Source organism: Delphinus delphis, chromosome 20 (assembly GCF_949987515.2).
Source record: "Delphinus delphis chromosome 20, mDelDel1.2, whole genome shotgun sequence".
Classification (NCBI taxonomy): domain Eukaryota; kingdom Metazoa; phylum Chordata; class Mammalia; order Artiodactyla; family Delphinidae; genus Delphinus; species Delphinus delphis.
Genome location: NC_082702.1, coordinates 8,627,528 through 8,641,018, shown reverse-complemented (window position 1 = coordinate 8,641,018; position 13,491 = coordinate 8,627,528). Strand labels below are relative to the sequence as shown.

Below are 13,491 nucleotides of genomic sequence, written 5' to 3'. Positions count from 1 at the left end.
GCTGTCTCCCCACCCTGACATCTCCTCTGGATGTCCCCCAGGCATCTCACGTTCGGCGTGTACTCACCTGAATCCAGCATATCCTTCAAACCTGTTCTTTCTACTTGCCCCCAACTTGGTCCCCCAAGACCTGGGGAGACCTCACTCTCTGGGCTGGAAACTGTCCACCCCCTCCCAGATCCACTCCCCACTCCCCACGTGCCCACACTCCATTCTTGCTTGCAGGATTCAACCACTTGTAAGACTATGAAAAAGTCATTAACTCACAAGGCTGCACACCTTTACATAGGCTGTTCCCTTTATCTGGACACACACACACACACATCCCTCCTCTGAGACAGTTACCTGCTTTCTTTAGGAAACCCGCATCAACCCCGGCTCTCCTACTCAGGCGACTCAGGTCCTTCTCTTCTGCGTTCCCAGGATACCCTATGACGTGGCTGAGGGAATGGGGGCGTGGCTAGGGAAGCTACTGGGTGATGGTAGCTTCACGAGTAGCTTCACGAGTGCACGAGCTAGTGCAGCTCGTGGGTAATGAGTGGGGGTGTGGCTAGGGGGAACTTTGCGCTTATCTTCAGAGTGGCTGGTGCCTGCCGGTGTGTCCTGGCAGATGAGGGGAGAGGGGAGCATGGAAAAACCCAGATTATTTGGTGTATTTCACAGTTGCCCAAATCTCCATCGAAGACTTCATTAGCCCTCCCCTCGTGAATCCCAACTTCCCACGGGGAGGCTGTTTTTCCAGGCAGAATTTCAAAGTTTTATGGCAACTTTTACAGAAATCACAAAGGAAAGAGACAGCGACCGGTGCTGATGAGCTAGGAGTAGAGAAGGCAAGTGGGCAACAGGTCTGGGACGCTGGGGCTGATGCACAGCAGGACGATAGGACGCTAAAAACCTGTGGGAAGAAGAGTGCTACGGGGGTTGCGGGGTCATCCTCAGGGTCCCAAGAAGTGGGCAGCACTCCTCACACCCCAAGTGTGTCCTTTGGGCAGGAAACATCAACAGTAAGAAAATGCACATGGCCTACCAACAGATAGGTGGCCTCCAAAGTTAAAAATGCCCACCCAGACCCCCCGGCCCCAGTCCCACCCTCCCACCCACCCCTGCTCCCCATCAGGCAGAGATGTGGCAGCATTTGCTGGCTTGTAGCATTGGTCCTCTGGGACCCTCGGTCTCCTCTTCGAGGGTCCTGCCCGGATTGGCTGGCACTGAGGGCAAAATGAGCCTTCTAGATAGTCAGGGGAGATTGGCTGCACTCCCTTGGATTCCTGGCCTCCTCCCCAAAGCCAATTCTCACGGCTGGGGGAGTCTGCTGCCCTCTCAGGGGAAAAGTCTGTCACCCTTTCCCCAAGTCATGCACCCTCCCACGTCCCCCCTCCCCCAAACACACTATGTACACACACAGCCCCACCCCCCTCCAAGGCGTGGCTGGGCTCTCAGAGGTACTGGAGGCAAGTGAGGGTGCTGGAAGGTGAGAAGTTACAGGTCCAAAATGTGCCCCCTCCAGCTCTGGAACCCCAAACTTTCCCCTCCCTTCTCCAAGCCTTGAGAATTAGTGTCCTCCCAAGGGCCTGAGTGGAGAAATCAGGGAAGGTGTGCGCCCCTGTGCACATACCCATCTGTTCCTCCCCCATCCCCCGAGGCCCACAGAGCTCCCTGAGGGTGGGGGAAAGGGCTGAGATCAGTGACCTCCTGGGATGGATCAGCCCCCTTCAAGCCCCCCCCGCCCCCGCAGGGCTGAGTTCTGAGGCCCTGGGGCACAGGTCCGCGGAAGTGGTGAGGGGGTCCCCTAGAGGAAGGGGGACTTACGGCATGGAGCAAGGCTGGGTGTCTAGGGAGACACATGGGAGACTCTGTAGGGGATTACGGATGAGGGAGGGTTCTCTGGGGAGGGGCCTCGAGGTGGAAATTGCTCCAGTTACAAAGCCAGTAACGAACAGGGACGGACTGGCTGGAGATGCACGTAACTGAGGGGGCTGTTCTTCGCAGGAGGACCTGGGGAGGCTCCCGAGGGGAAGGGAGGAGGCTGTAAGTGGGGACCGAGGAGAGGGGTAGATGGCTTCCCAGGAGGAAGGGAGGCCGAGTCCCAGGAGAGGAGGCGAATCTCTGGAGGGCAGAGGAGAGCCAGTCCAGCACGGAGGCGGTGGTCTCGAGGGGCAGGCCGAGTCCCTGGGGAGGACCCTAGAAGCCCCGGATGTGGCAGTAAGCCTCCAGGCTGGCGAAGAGGATGTAGAGGAACCAGAGGCCCAGGAAGAGCGCGGTGGTGGCGAGCTTGGGGCCGCGCGGGCCGCCCAGCTCGCCGCCGATGTGCGGCCGGCGCCGGTACAGCAGCACGGCGATCCCCACGAAGGCGAAGACGGTGAAGAGCGTGACGGAGAAAGCCAGCGTGCCGGTGCGCACCTCGAAGGGGCGGCCCTGCACCGCCCAGTACACGGCGGCCACCGACCAGGCCACGCCCAGGCCCAGGAACACGTTCACGGCGTTGGAGCCCGTCACGTTGCCGATGGATGCGTCGGCGCACTGGTCCTGCAGCGCCGCCACCTTGCTGGCGAACGTGTCTGCAGGGGCAGAGACACCGCGGGTCAGGGGGGGCTCCGTGGGCCCCCCACGAGCATCCGCCTGGCTTCGTCAGTCACTTGCTCCCCAGAGACCCACCAGCACCCCGCTGGCCCAAGGATCCAGACTCCTCACCCCAGTGTCGCGCGGGTCTAGCCTCCCACTCCTGGAGTTCTGTGCCCTTGACCCCACCCAGGGGGCAAAGTCGATCGCCATCTCTGTGCCTGCTGGCTACAGGCCCCGCTGCCTGCTTTCTATAGAACGTGTCTACATCCACTGGGATCCACTACCTACTCTCTGGAACTCAGCGCCTCTCTATGGGACCCCCTGCCTGCTTTCTTTGGGATCTGCTGTCTACTTTCTAGGGAACCCACTGCCTGCTTTCTACGGAATTTGTCTGCGTCCGATGGGATCCACTACCTACTCTCTGGAACTCACCGCCTCCCTCAATGGGACCTGCTGCCTGCTTTCTATGGGACCCACTACATGGTTTCTATCAAGTCCTCACCTTATTTCTATGAGACCCCTAACCCATCACCTGTCTCTTCAATGCCCTGCCACCTTCTTTCTATGGAATCCATCGTCTGGTTTCTACCACTTCCCACCGCCTTAGTTCTATGGGACATCCCATTTGTTGCTTCGGGGGAGGATTCAGTTGACATGTTGAATCTATGGGCCCCCCTGCCTAGTTTCTATTATTCCCCACCATTGCCTATGTTCTATGGGGTCTGCTGCTTGCCCTCTACAAGACTTGCTGCCCGCTTTCTGTGGGACTCAGTCTGCTTTCTGTGGGACACACACCCCACCTGATTTTTGTGGAATCCACTCTATTCTATGGGGTTTGCTGCCTGCTTTTGCTGGGAATCACTAGCTGTTTCCCATGAACCCACTGCCTGTGTTTCTACAGGCGCAATTATCCCATTGCCACCTGGGTGGACAAAATAAATGTTAGGCCCCAGCCACGTGGCACCCCTTGCCCGCCCATCAGTTCCCCACTTGGCTTCTGTCAAGCATACGGCTTCGCTTCTCTGGCCTCCACCCATTCCTGAACATCTTGCCAAGACTGCAAGTCTCTGTTGCGGAGGGCAGGCTTCACAGACCCATTCACCAATGGTTGCTTTCTACAGGACCCATCACCTGCTGTCTGGGCCTACAGCGCCACCACCTGGCTGGTGAACACATTGATGTGGAAAAGCAAGGTGTCTGCCTCCACGCGTGGTCTCCTCCCTCCTACAGGAATTTCAGTCTCCTCCACCTGGTTTCTAAGGGACCCTCCCTCAGATTTGGGGGAAAGAGGGGGTCACGTACACTGTAGTCTCTGAGGCCTCACTATCTTATTTCCATGGCATCTCCTCCAACATGTGGTTTCTACTCTGACTCTCCTCTTAGTTAAAGCTTTGAGATTCATTGGCCTGGTTCCTATCATGCCCAGCAACAAAGGTCTATGGAATCTTTCATCTGGTTGCTTGGCAGGGGGAGGAAAGGGAAAATGAATATCTTGTTTCTGTGGAACTCACTGCATGGTTTCTATGAAGTTCCCACCTTATTTCTATGGGACCCTCCTTCCAACACCTGTCTCTTCAATGTCCTGCCACTTTCTTTCCCTGGAATCCATCGTCTGGTTTCTACCATTTCCCACCATCTTAATTCTATGGGACATTCCACCTGCTTGCTTTGGGGAGGATTCAATTCACATGTTGAATCCATGGGTTCCCTCCGCCTAGTTCCTATCATACCCACCTGCCTATTTCCAAGGGACCCCACCATATGGGTTCTGTATGATTCCACCACCTTATTTCTGCAGGGCCTTTCTCTTAGGGTCCACCTGCCTGGCTTCTCTGAGACACTCCCCCAACAAGGGGTCTCCTGAGGGGTTACCGGGGATGGAGGTGCCCAGGGCCACGAAGACGACAGCGTTGACAGAGTCCTTGAGGCCAACGGTGCAGCCAAAGTGGGAGGCGAGGTCCCCAATGAGGGCGGTGAGCAGCCCGATGACCAGGATGCAGACACCGAAGCAGGCCCAGCCGTGGCAGTACTCGGTAGGGGGCACGCAGGCGAACAGAACCTTCCAGAACACCGTCAGGAAGTGCATGACGTAGTCAAAGCATGACGGCAGTCGCTCCTCCCGGGACCCGTCCTCCTCCTCCTCCTCGTCCCCTGTGGGCACACGACCCAGCTGGGGCACACACCCATGCCTCCTTCCTCGCCTACAGAGCCCCCCTTTTGTTCAACTTCTAGGCAGCCAGTCCCCAATGAATTGCTTTCCCAGAATCCCTTGCAGCTAAGAGAATGTACGGGCCCAGGTAAAAATATTCATTTTCTCAGAATCATTTGAAGCTAGAGGAGGCCATGTGCCCAGATAAAAATATGCAGTTTCCCAGGATCCCTTCTGCTAGGGGTGGCCATGTCCCTAGCTAAAGATATGCCTTTCCCAGAAGCCTTCACAGCTACTGACAGCCAGGTCTGCAGCTAGAAATATTCAGTTCCTCTGATTCATTGCAGCTGACAGTAGCCACATGCTCAGCTAAAGGTGCTCACTTTCCCAGAACCCCCTGAGGCTAGCAACAGCACTGTCCTCAGATAAAAATATTCACTTTCCCAGAATTCCATGCAGCCAACAGCAGTCAGGTCCTCCGCTAAATACGTGGTTTCCCAGAATACCTTGCAGCAGTGGTCGTGTGATCCAGTCTGGCCATGAGACATAAACAGAGGGTTTCTGGAAAGCTCTAGCTTTCCTGATAGGGGTACTGTTATAGATGTGTTTTCTGAGATTTGTAAAGGATGCGTCATCCTTAGAGCTGATTGTGTCACCTACTGTGGCCGAATTTGACCCACTTCTGACCTGCAGTGACTTGTGTAATGGGAAAGTGCAAATGAAATGTCTTCCTACCTCACCTGAAACTCATAAGCAGAAAGCAAGGAATGAGAAGCAATGAACACACTTGCGTGTGCCGCGAATTACATCCGGAAGGATGCTGATTAGAAACATTGTCACCCCTGACCAGCTGCTCACAGCAAGTCAGGAAATAAGAGCCAGGCCAGCCACCAAATCCTGAAGCCACTTTCCATGGTCCCACCCAACGGTTCCCTGGAATGTCAGGGAGCATAGGACAGCTGGTGACAGTGGAGGCAGAGAGAGACTGACGGATTTGGGGATTCGGGTCATACATCCCTTTCCCACTTTTCTAGCTCACTTAGCCACTTGGCTTCTTAAAGAAATAAATGGCTGAATTTGTAAATGCTTAACTAAGTGGTTTGTGAGGCTTCTCGGTTCTGCACGTTGCATCACAAAGAAAATGTTTTTGCTGCGACCCCAAGTAAAATGCAGTTGGAAACTAGAACTGGAAACTCAAATGCAACAGGCACTCTGCCCCTTCCTGCTTCCCTGCTTCCTTTCTTCCTGCCTGGAATATGGACACCTGGAGGTACAGCAGCCGTCCTGCAACCATGAGGACAACACCCGGGAATGGGAAAGAGAAATAAAGAAGGGGCCTGGGCCTTTAATGACACTACTGAGCTGCTGCTAACTCTTGATTGCCTCCTACAGACTTTTTTGTTCCGTGAGAAAAAATAAAGTCTGGTGTGCTTAAGCCACTTACGGTCAAGTTTTCTGTTGTTTGCCACTGAACGCATCCCTGATTGACCATACTGAGACATGGCGGAGGTCAGAGCAGGGAGCACACACTCTTGGGAGGGAGGGGGCTGCTATCACTCCGTCTCTTGGGGCTTCTCCCTGCCCTGCTCCAAATCCTGCCTTGGCTCCCACTGCCCTCAGATCCAGGCCCACACTCCTGAGCTTGGCATTCCAGTACCCACAGGCTCTGGCCTCTGCTGACTTCTCCAGCCTCTCCCATCTAGAGGGAGCCTCACGGGTATGCCTGTGGTTCTGGAGCCGACTCTTTGGTGTCAAACCCTGTGTGATCTTGAATCAGTGTCCTAACCTGTCTGAGCCTCTGAATGTCTATTTGAGAAATGGGAATAATCATCAGACCTGCCTCAAGAGAGGGCTGTGATGACTACACGAGTCAGGCCATATAATGTGCTCTCTATGGGGCCTGGAATATCTCCACTGTGACTGTCATTGTTGCAGGCCCATTCCGGTGCCTGGGGGTGGGGGGGATTCAAAGATGCCTGAAACCAAGTCCAGCCTGCAAAGAACTTTCCATCGGGAGGTAAAGGAAATACAAAATCACCTCTAAGTGCAAGATGGGACATGATTCAACCCCTAAGGAAGCGAGAACCACCCTTCTTCAGCACCTCAGAAAGCTTTGTGCTCACGTGAGGACCCAAAAGGAACAAAGTACAAAATGACCAAGCCCCAACCCAGATACTCGGGATACGTTCATTAAATGAGTTAGTACAGGAAATGGACTTCAAAGCTGCCTGACACTCAATCTGTCTTCATCGCTGTCATCATCGTGATTATTATTACTGTTATTATTACCATAATGGTTTTATCCTTCCTCTACTACTTCCTCTGATCTAATCGCTTGCTTTCTATAGACCCATGGCCTCCACGACCACCATCTCACACCCACAGTTGCAGTTTCATGCAACCCTCTTACCCTCACTAAGCCCCTAGAGGGACCTCTCTGGCTCCCCACTGTTCTTGAAGCTCAAATTCCTCACCACATCCTCTCAGACCCTGCATGACCCATCTCCTGCCAGTTTTGACAGCCCCAACTCACACCCCATCCCACCCTCTCCCTCTTCCTTCCACAGGCTGTCTCCACTTCCAGGAGTCCCCCTCATTCAAAACACACTCCATGAGGAAAACAAAGAAAAGAAAAAAGCTCCATGGCTCCCTGCTGCACATAAAATGACACCCAAGCCCTCTCCTCTGGCCTCTAAGGCCTTTGGGGCCTGAACCCTGCTCATCTCTCATGCCTCATCCCATGCCTTTTCTTCATGCCTGAAACCAATCGCCCTCCCTAAATGTGCCATAATCTTGCACATTTCCAGACTCTGGTTTTCCCTCTGCCTGGCTCCCTCCTCCTGGCTAACTCTTATTCCTATTTGAAGACTCAGATCAGAAGACTCCTCCTCCAGGAAGCCCTCCCTGACCTTCATGTTGGGTCAGACACCCGATGTGGTCTCCCATAGCTCCCTGGGGACCCCGTCCCAGTCCTGCCCAATCTGGGTTGTCACTCTCTTGTGACAGGTTGTTTCCCCCACCGGACAGTGAGCTCTGTCAGGACAGGTCCCGAGCTGTCATGATCATTTCTTTGTCCCCAGCAATGGCCCTGTATAGGACCGGGTCCAGAGGATCCTTCAGAAGTAGATGTTGGAAGAATGTGGCTTCAGAGGGAGATGCCACTCCATTTCTATTAGGCCTACAATCTGGTGTCTCTAGGCCTGCTACCAGGTACTCTTCCATCCCTGATGCCTGGTTTCTTTTGATCCCACCGACCAGTTTCTTTCCACCCACAATTCCTCGTGTGTTTTCAGTTCCCACCAGCTTGGCCTCCCTGAAGGAAACCTGATGTTATTCAAGGGACAGAAGTCCTGAGTTCCACCCTGGTCCTTTCTGGATTCCCTGAGGGACTTCAGGCCAGTCCCTCTCATGTCTCTTGGCCTCAGTTTCCCCAATTCCTATCACAGATGGCCAGTGTTGACCTCCAAGATTGTCTGTGAATCCATGTCATCATATATCTGGCCACAGGGGGGCAGTGTGAGCCTGTCTGAGGCCTAAGGGGGTGAGAACCCGCTCAGGTGGGAGAGCTAGGTGCCCTGGAGACTGTCTCCGTAGCAACAGAGGAACCCAGGCTGTGTGGAGAGGCCATGCCATTTAACCTGTTTCCACCCTCCAATTACCTGAGGCCAGGAGAAAGCCCGGGCTGGGATCCCACCGCTTCACAGCTCTCCACCTCCGCCCCTGTCTCCACCAACTTTCTGCGTCTCTGTGTCTACCTGCATCTCTCTCTCTCTGGCCCTCTGCGTCTTCATTTTCTACACCCTTCATGCTTTCTCCGCGTCTCTGTCCTTCTCTGGGATTCTGTGTGCCTCTCTCTCCTATTTGTACACCTTCCCTATCTTTTCCTTTGTCTTTCTGTATCTGTTTCTTAGTCTTTTTCTTTGAGTATCTCTGTGCCTTTCCTGTCTTCTTTCTCTTCTCTATTGCTCTCTGTCCTTTTCTCCACGTCACTCTTTCCCTCTCCCTTTCAGTTCTCTTCCTCTGTCTCTTTGTCTCTCCATCCCTCTCTTCTTTCTTCCTCTCTCCTCCCTTCCCACTTACCTGCGCTCACCGTAATTGCCTCTAAAAACTGCTCTCTCCACGAATGGGTCCCAATCACCAAAGCCAAGTTCGTTTTCTTGATGAGTTTATCCACTGTGTTCTGGGGATGAGAGGGTGGGGAGAGACCATGGCCCATGATCACCCCAGGGCAGCTCCATGAGGGGTACTGGGGATGCGGGCTCACACCCCATGCTCAGGGGTCCTCAACCTTCCATATCCCAGTTCTAGCAAGAAGGGACAAGGGAAGCGTGTGCTGTCCATGGTGCTAACGGAGGGACACAGACGTGGCCTCGGACCTTGCTTGCCCTTCCCTTGTGACCCTCATGGTCGATCCCCTCCTGGACTCTCCCCAAGGAAATGACCCAGGCAAGACTCCAGGAAGGTGAGGTCCCAGAAAATCACCTTAAAATCATACGACTCCTCAATGATGACCTCCAGTCGACAGTTTTCCCCAAGAACCGGCTTGCCCATTTCTGCTATCCTCCGAGCCTCTTCCTCCTCAGCCGTCAGTTTCCTGTCCCCATCCCCTGCAGCATGAGAGATGGGAGTTAGACTCCAAGGAGACCTACCTACCTGGGCCTGCGATGCCTTTACTGCCTGTTCCCACTGATTAAAGAAAACCCTGTCTTTCCCCAACTTGAGAGCCAGCTCCCATGGGCTGGTCCACGAAGTTCAGTTGGTGGGCTCTGAGGTTCATGTGGTGGGGGCTGTGTGACCTAAGACAATACCTTAGTCTCTCTGTGCCTCCGAGTTCATATCTGTAAAATGGGCACAATAACAGTACCTACGTCATAGGGTGGTTTCCTATTAACTCCTAGTTAAAGGAGTTAATTCATGTGAAGTGCTTAGAAGAGGGCCTGGCTCACAATAACCAAAAGTGTTACTTTATTATTATCATTATCATATTATTATCATTACTATCGCCACCCTGTGGAAGAGGCCTGGTCTTTATATCCAAGCTCTGAAAACATCCTAGAGTGTGTCTGAGGTGGTGAGGAGAGAGGGGGATTCCCGATTTTGGTACAAATCTTGGACCCAGAACCATCTACAGTTGGCTCTGGGCTCATTGACCTCCCCAAAGTATGTTGATCCTTTGCTCCAAGCCCGGCAACAACCCAATCCTAACTCTCATAAGAAAGCCACCCGCCAACCAGGAACAGTCTCAGAAAACTACGCCTGAGTGAGAAATGACTTTTATTGTGTTAAGCTACTGAGATTTAGGGACCTATTTGTTATAGTAGCTTGTATCACTTACCTTGACTAATATAATCTTCAGTCTATCCTTAATCTTAACCCCAAACCCCAATTCTGATCTCAGCTCCAAAACCACTCTGTCACTATCTCCAAGCCCCTGACCCTAGTCCCAACTCTCACCCCAATCTCTGACCTTGGCCCCAACTCTACCCTCAAATTCCTCAAACTCACCTCAAATTCCAACCTTAGCTTTGACCTAAATCTGACCCCAGTTCTAATCAGATCCCACCACAAACCCAGAAGCCAATCTCCGTCTTAATGCTAGCTTTGACCCAGTTCCTAATACTGACCCCAAATCCCAACCTCAACCCAGTCCTAACCAACCTCAAACCTGATTCCCTCAGACCCTACCAGAAACCCAAGCTGGGGACTTGCTGCCCCCCACCATCTTAACTACAACCAAAACATGATCTGGGCCTTTAAACTTCTGTCACCCCCCATTCACACATGTTCCACCAAATTTATCGCACCTGCAACCTGCCTCAAACCTGACCTTGAGGGGAACTTAAGGCACTGACCCACCCCCAAGACCCTCCCTCCAGTGCCCCCCCCCCCCCCCGCCAAAGTCTGGAAGTAACTCCACTCACCTTGACTGAGTAGCAGAGCTGGGGAGAGACAGAGACAGGGAGAGGGTGAGATCTTCCCTGGGAAGCTCAGGTCCACGAGCTTGAAGGATTGCCCACAACTGAGCCTCCAGGGGTCCCCCCGCCCTGGAGCCCTTACCTCTCCCACAGCCCACCCGTCGCCCCTTACCTGAAATCCCTCGCTTAAGCCACTGCGGCTGGCCCAGCTCGATGAAGAAATTATCCTTCTTCTCATATTCCTCATCATCAACTATCTTCACCTGAAGAGTTTTCCTGAGCAGAGAGGGAGAGCACGCAGCGTAAGACTCCCTCCCCCTGAATCACCAATAACTCGCACGTTAGCCACCCGGTTTCTTGAGCACTCGCTCCATCTCAGGCTCTGGAATCTCATTCAATGTTCACAACAACCCTTGGGGGGAAGGCTCTCTTATTATCCCCATTTTACAGAAACGAGCTCAGAAGCATCTGACGAAGCTGCGTTTGTATTCAGTATCAAGCTGAGGGATCCCGATAAAACCTAGGTTAGATTGGGTGCTTCCTCTGCTCGGAACGTTCACCTGGCTCTCATTTCACCCAGGATAAGAGCCAAAGACCCAAGAATGGCCCCCAAGAACCCCTGCCATCCGGCCCTTGTGCCCTTTCTGGCCTCCCAGCCCTCTCGCCCTCGCTCACTCCCTCCAGCAACGCTGGCCTCCTCGCCGTTCCTTGAACCTACCAGGCCTGCTTGTGCCTCAGGGCCTTTGCACCGGCTGTTCACTCGGTTTCCCCATGCTCACTCCCTCAGCTCCTCCAGCTCTCTGTTCAAACTTTACCTTCTTTCTCAATGAGACCCACTCCCACCGCATTCTTTAATATTGAAATCCATCCCTACCCCTACACCAGCACGCTTGGCCCCCTTCCCCTGCTCTATGTCTTCCTTGTTCCAGATTATCTTCTAACACACCGTCTAATGTGTTTATTTTGTTTATTGTTTGCCATTTGCCTCTTCACATTAAAATGTAAGTTCCACCAGGGCAGTGATTTTTGTTCATTTATGTTCTTTGCTGTATCCCCAACACCTAGAACAGGGCCTGGCATATAGTGTGCCCTCCCTAAACAGTTGTTCGCTCAAAATTTTCAGTCCGGGAGACCCTTGGCTTCCTGTTCCCTGTCCTGACCACATTCGGAGGTGCAACAGAGGGCTAATTGCTTTTCTCTGCATCCCTGCTGCCATGGTAACCAGGATGGTGGGCGGGGGAGAAACAGCCAAAAGTTATCCATCCCTTTCAGGCACACAACCGACCCCGCCTCGATTACGAAGACCCACAACCCCCCAAAGCCCACAGCTCTGCCACTAGCAGCTCTTTCAGCTGTAGGAACCACAAGGCCTGGCCCCAGAACCCAGAAACACAAACACCCAGCCCACGCAGTCACCCAGCAGAGGAAGCACAGCCGGTCACACCGCCCACACCCACGCACCATCATACCCCGCAGCCATTCCCTATGCAGTGGCAAAATCACATGGACCAGATGCCAACTAGCACGACACCCCCTCCGCAGCCTGGGTGACATCACCAACGTGTGAGACCCCTGCTGTGGTTCCATGTAGATTCTCCTTCCTTACATCTCACTCTTTATGCCTCTTGGTGTCTGTTTATTCCCTTCAACTTCTCTCTCTGCATCACAGTCTCTCAATCTTCCTTTGTCTCTCTGCCCATCTGTCAGCCTCTCTGTGTCTCTCTCTCCATCTCTCTGATCTTCTCTGTCTCAGTCTCTCCCCAGCTCTCTGCCTTTCTTTCTCTGTCCTCCTCTTCCCATCTCCGTCTGTCAGTGTCAGAGAGACTGAATGGAACACAATGGGATAGCCAAAGTCAACACCATCTAAGCAAAGGGGACTCAATCAACAGACCTATCTCAACACACGCACGCACAGGACACAGTGACACCCATGCAAAGACAGACGCACACAAGACGGTCACGTGGAGACATACGCCTACTTCCACCTTCACCCACTCCCAGTCTCAAGATATTTAAAATTTTCTGTGGGTGGAAAACATGGGTGCCCCCCACCTCAGGAGTGGGCTGGGAGCTGTCCGCGGTGCTGAAACACCAGAGCAAGGAGGGGGTCTCCTGACACACAGACAGCTATTGACACGTTGACACACTGACAGGGTGATACACACACGCCTCCGACGCTCACTCTCTCGCAGACACGCCGTGATCCTCTGACACGCAGTGACACACGCGCCAACTGGCGCCCAGACAAGTGTGCCCTCATGGGGCCCAAAAGGAGGAGAAACCCAACTAGCAACGAACAGCAAGAGGGACTCGAGCTACACAAGGGCAGGACCTCCTGAGATCAAAGGAAGCAGCCTTAGGAGTATGGGATTAACGGATACACACCATTAATATATAACATAGATAAACAACAAGGATTTACTGTAGAGCACAAGGAACTATATTCAATATCCTGTAATAATCTATAATGGAAAAGAATCTGAGAAAGAATACATATATATACATATACATGGACCTGAATCACTTAGCTGTACATCTGAAACTAACGACTATAGTTCAAATAAAAACAAATTAATTATTTTTTAAAAAGGAAACAGCCTTCCTCCCCAGCCTGACATTTTGTCGTCCTCACGCCTGCCCTCCTCGTTTCCTGGGCACTCCACTCTAATTTCAGACCCAGTCTCTTTCTTATCCCGTCTCCCATCCTCTCTTGCTGACCCAAACTCTTTTCCCTCTGTAGCATCAGAAGGACCTTTCCTTCCCTGAGTCCCACTGAGTTCCTCTCAGTGAGAAGAACGTCTCTCTTTATCTCCCCTGCGTCTCTCTTCCTTTTACTCTTCCTCCATCCCAGTCTCCCAATCCCGT

The 13,491-nt window shown here is 53.0% G+C and overlaps 1 protein-coding gene across 1 annotated transcript in view; it reads right to left on the bottom strand.

Annotated features, from left to right (window-relative positions):
- Window positions 1-2,049: 2,049 nt before the first annotated feature.
- Window positions 2,050-13,491, bottom strand: part of SLC8A2 (solute carrier family 8 member A2) — a 29,880-nt gene continuing 18,438 nt past the window's right edge. Inside the window, exons 5-10 of the mRNA XM_060000374.1 lie at window positions 10,799-10,902; window positions 10,633-10,650; window positions 9,194-9,318; window positions 8,792-8,891; window positions 4,435-4,713; window positions 2,050-2,558 (exon numbers count right to left, since the gene is read on the bottom strand). Coding sequence (XP_059856357.1) covers window positions 2,182-2,558; window positions 4,435-4,713; window positions 8,792-8,891; window positions 9,194-9,318; window positions 10,633-10,650; window positions 10,799-10,902 — 1,003 coding nt within the window. The 3' untranslated portion in view covers window positions 2,050-2,181. The remainder of the gene's footprint in view (window positions 2,559-4,434; window positions 4,714-8,791; window positions 8,892-9,193; window positions 9,319-10,632; window positions 10,651-10,798; window positions 10,903-13,491) is intronic.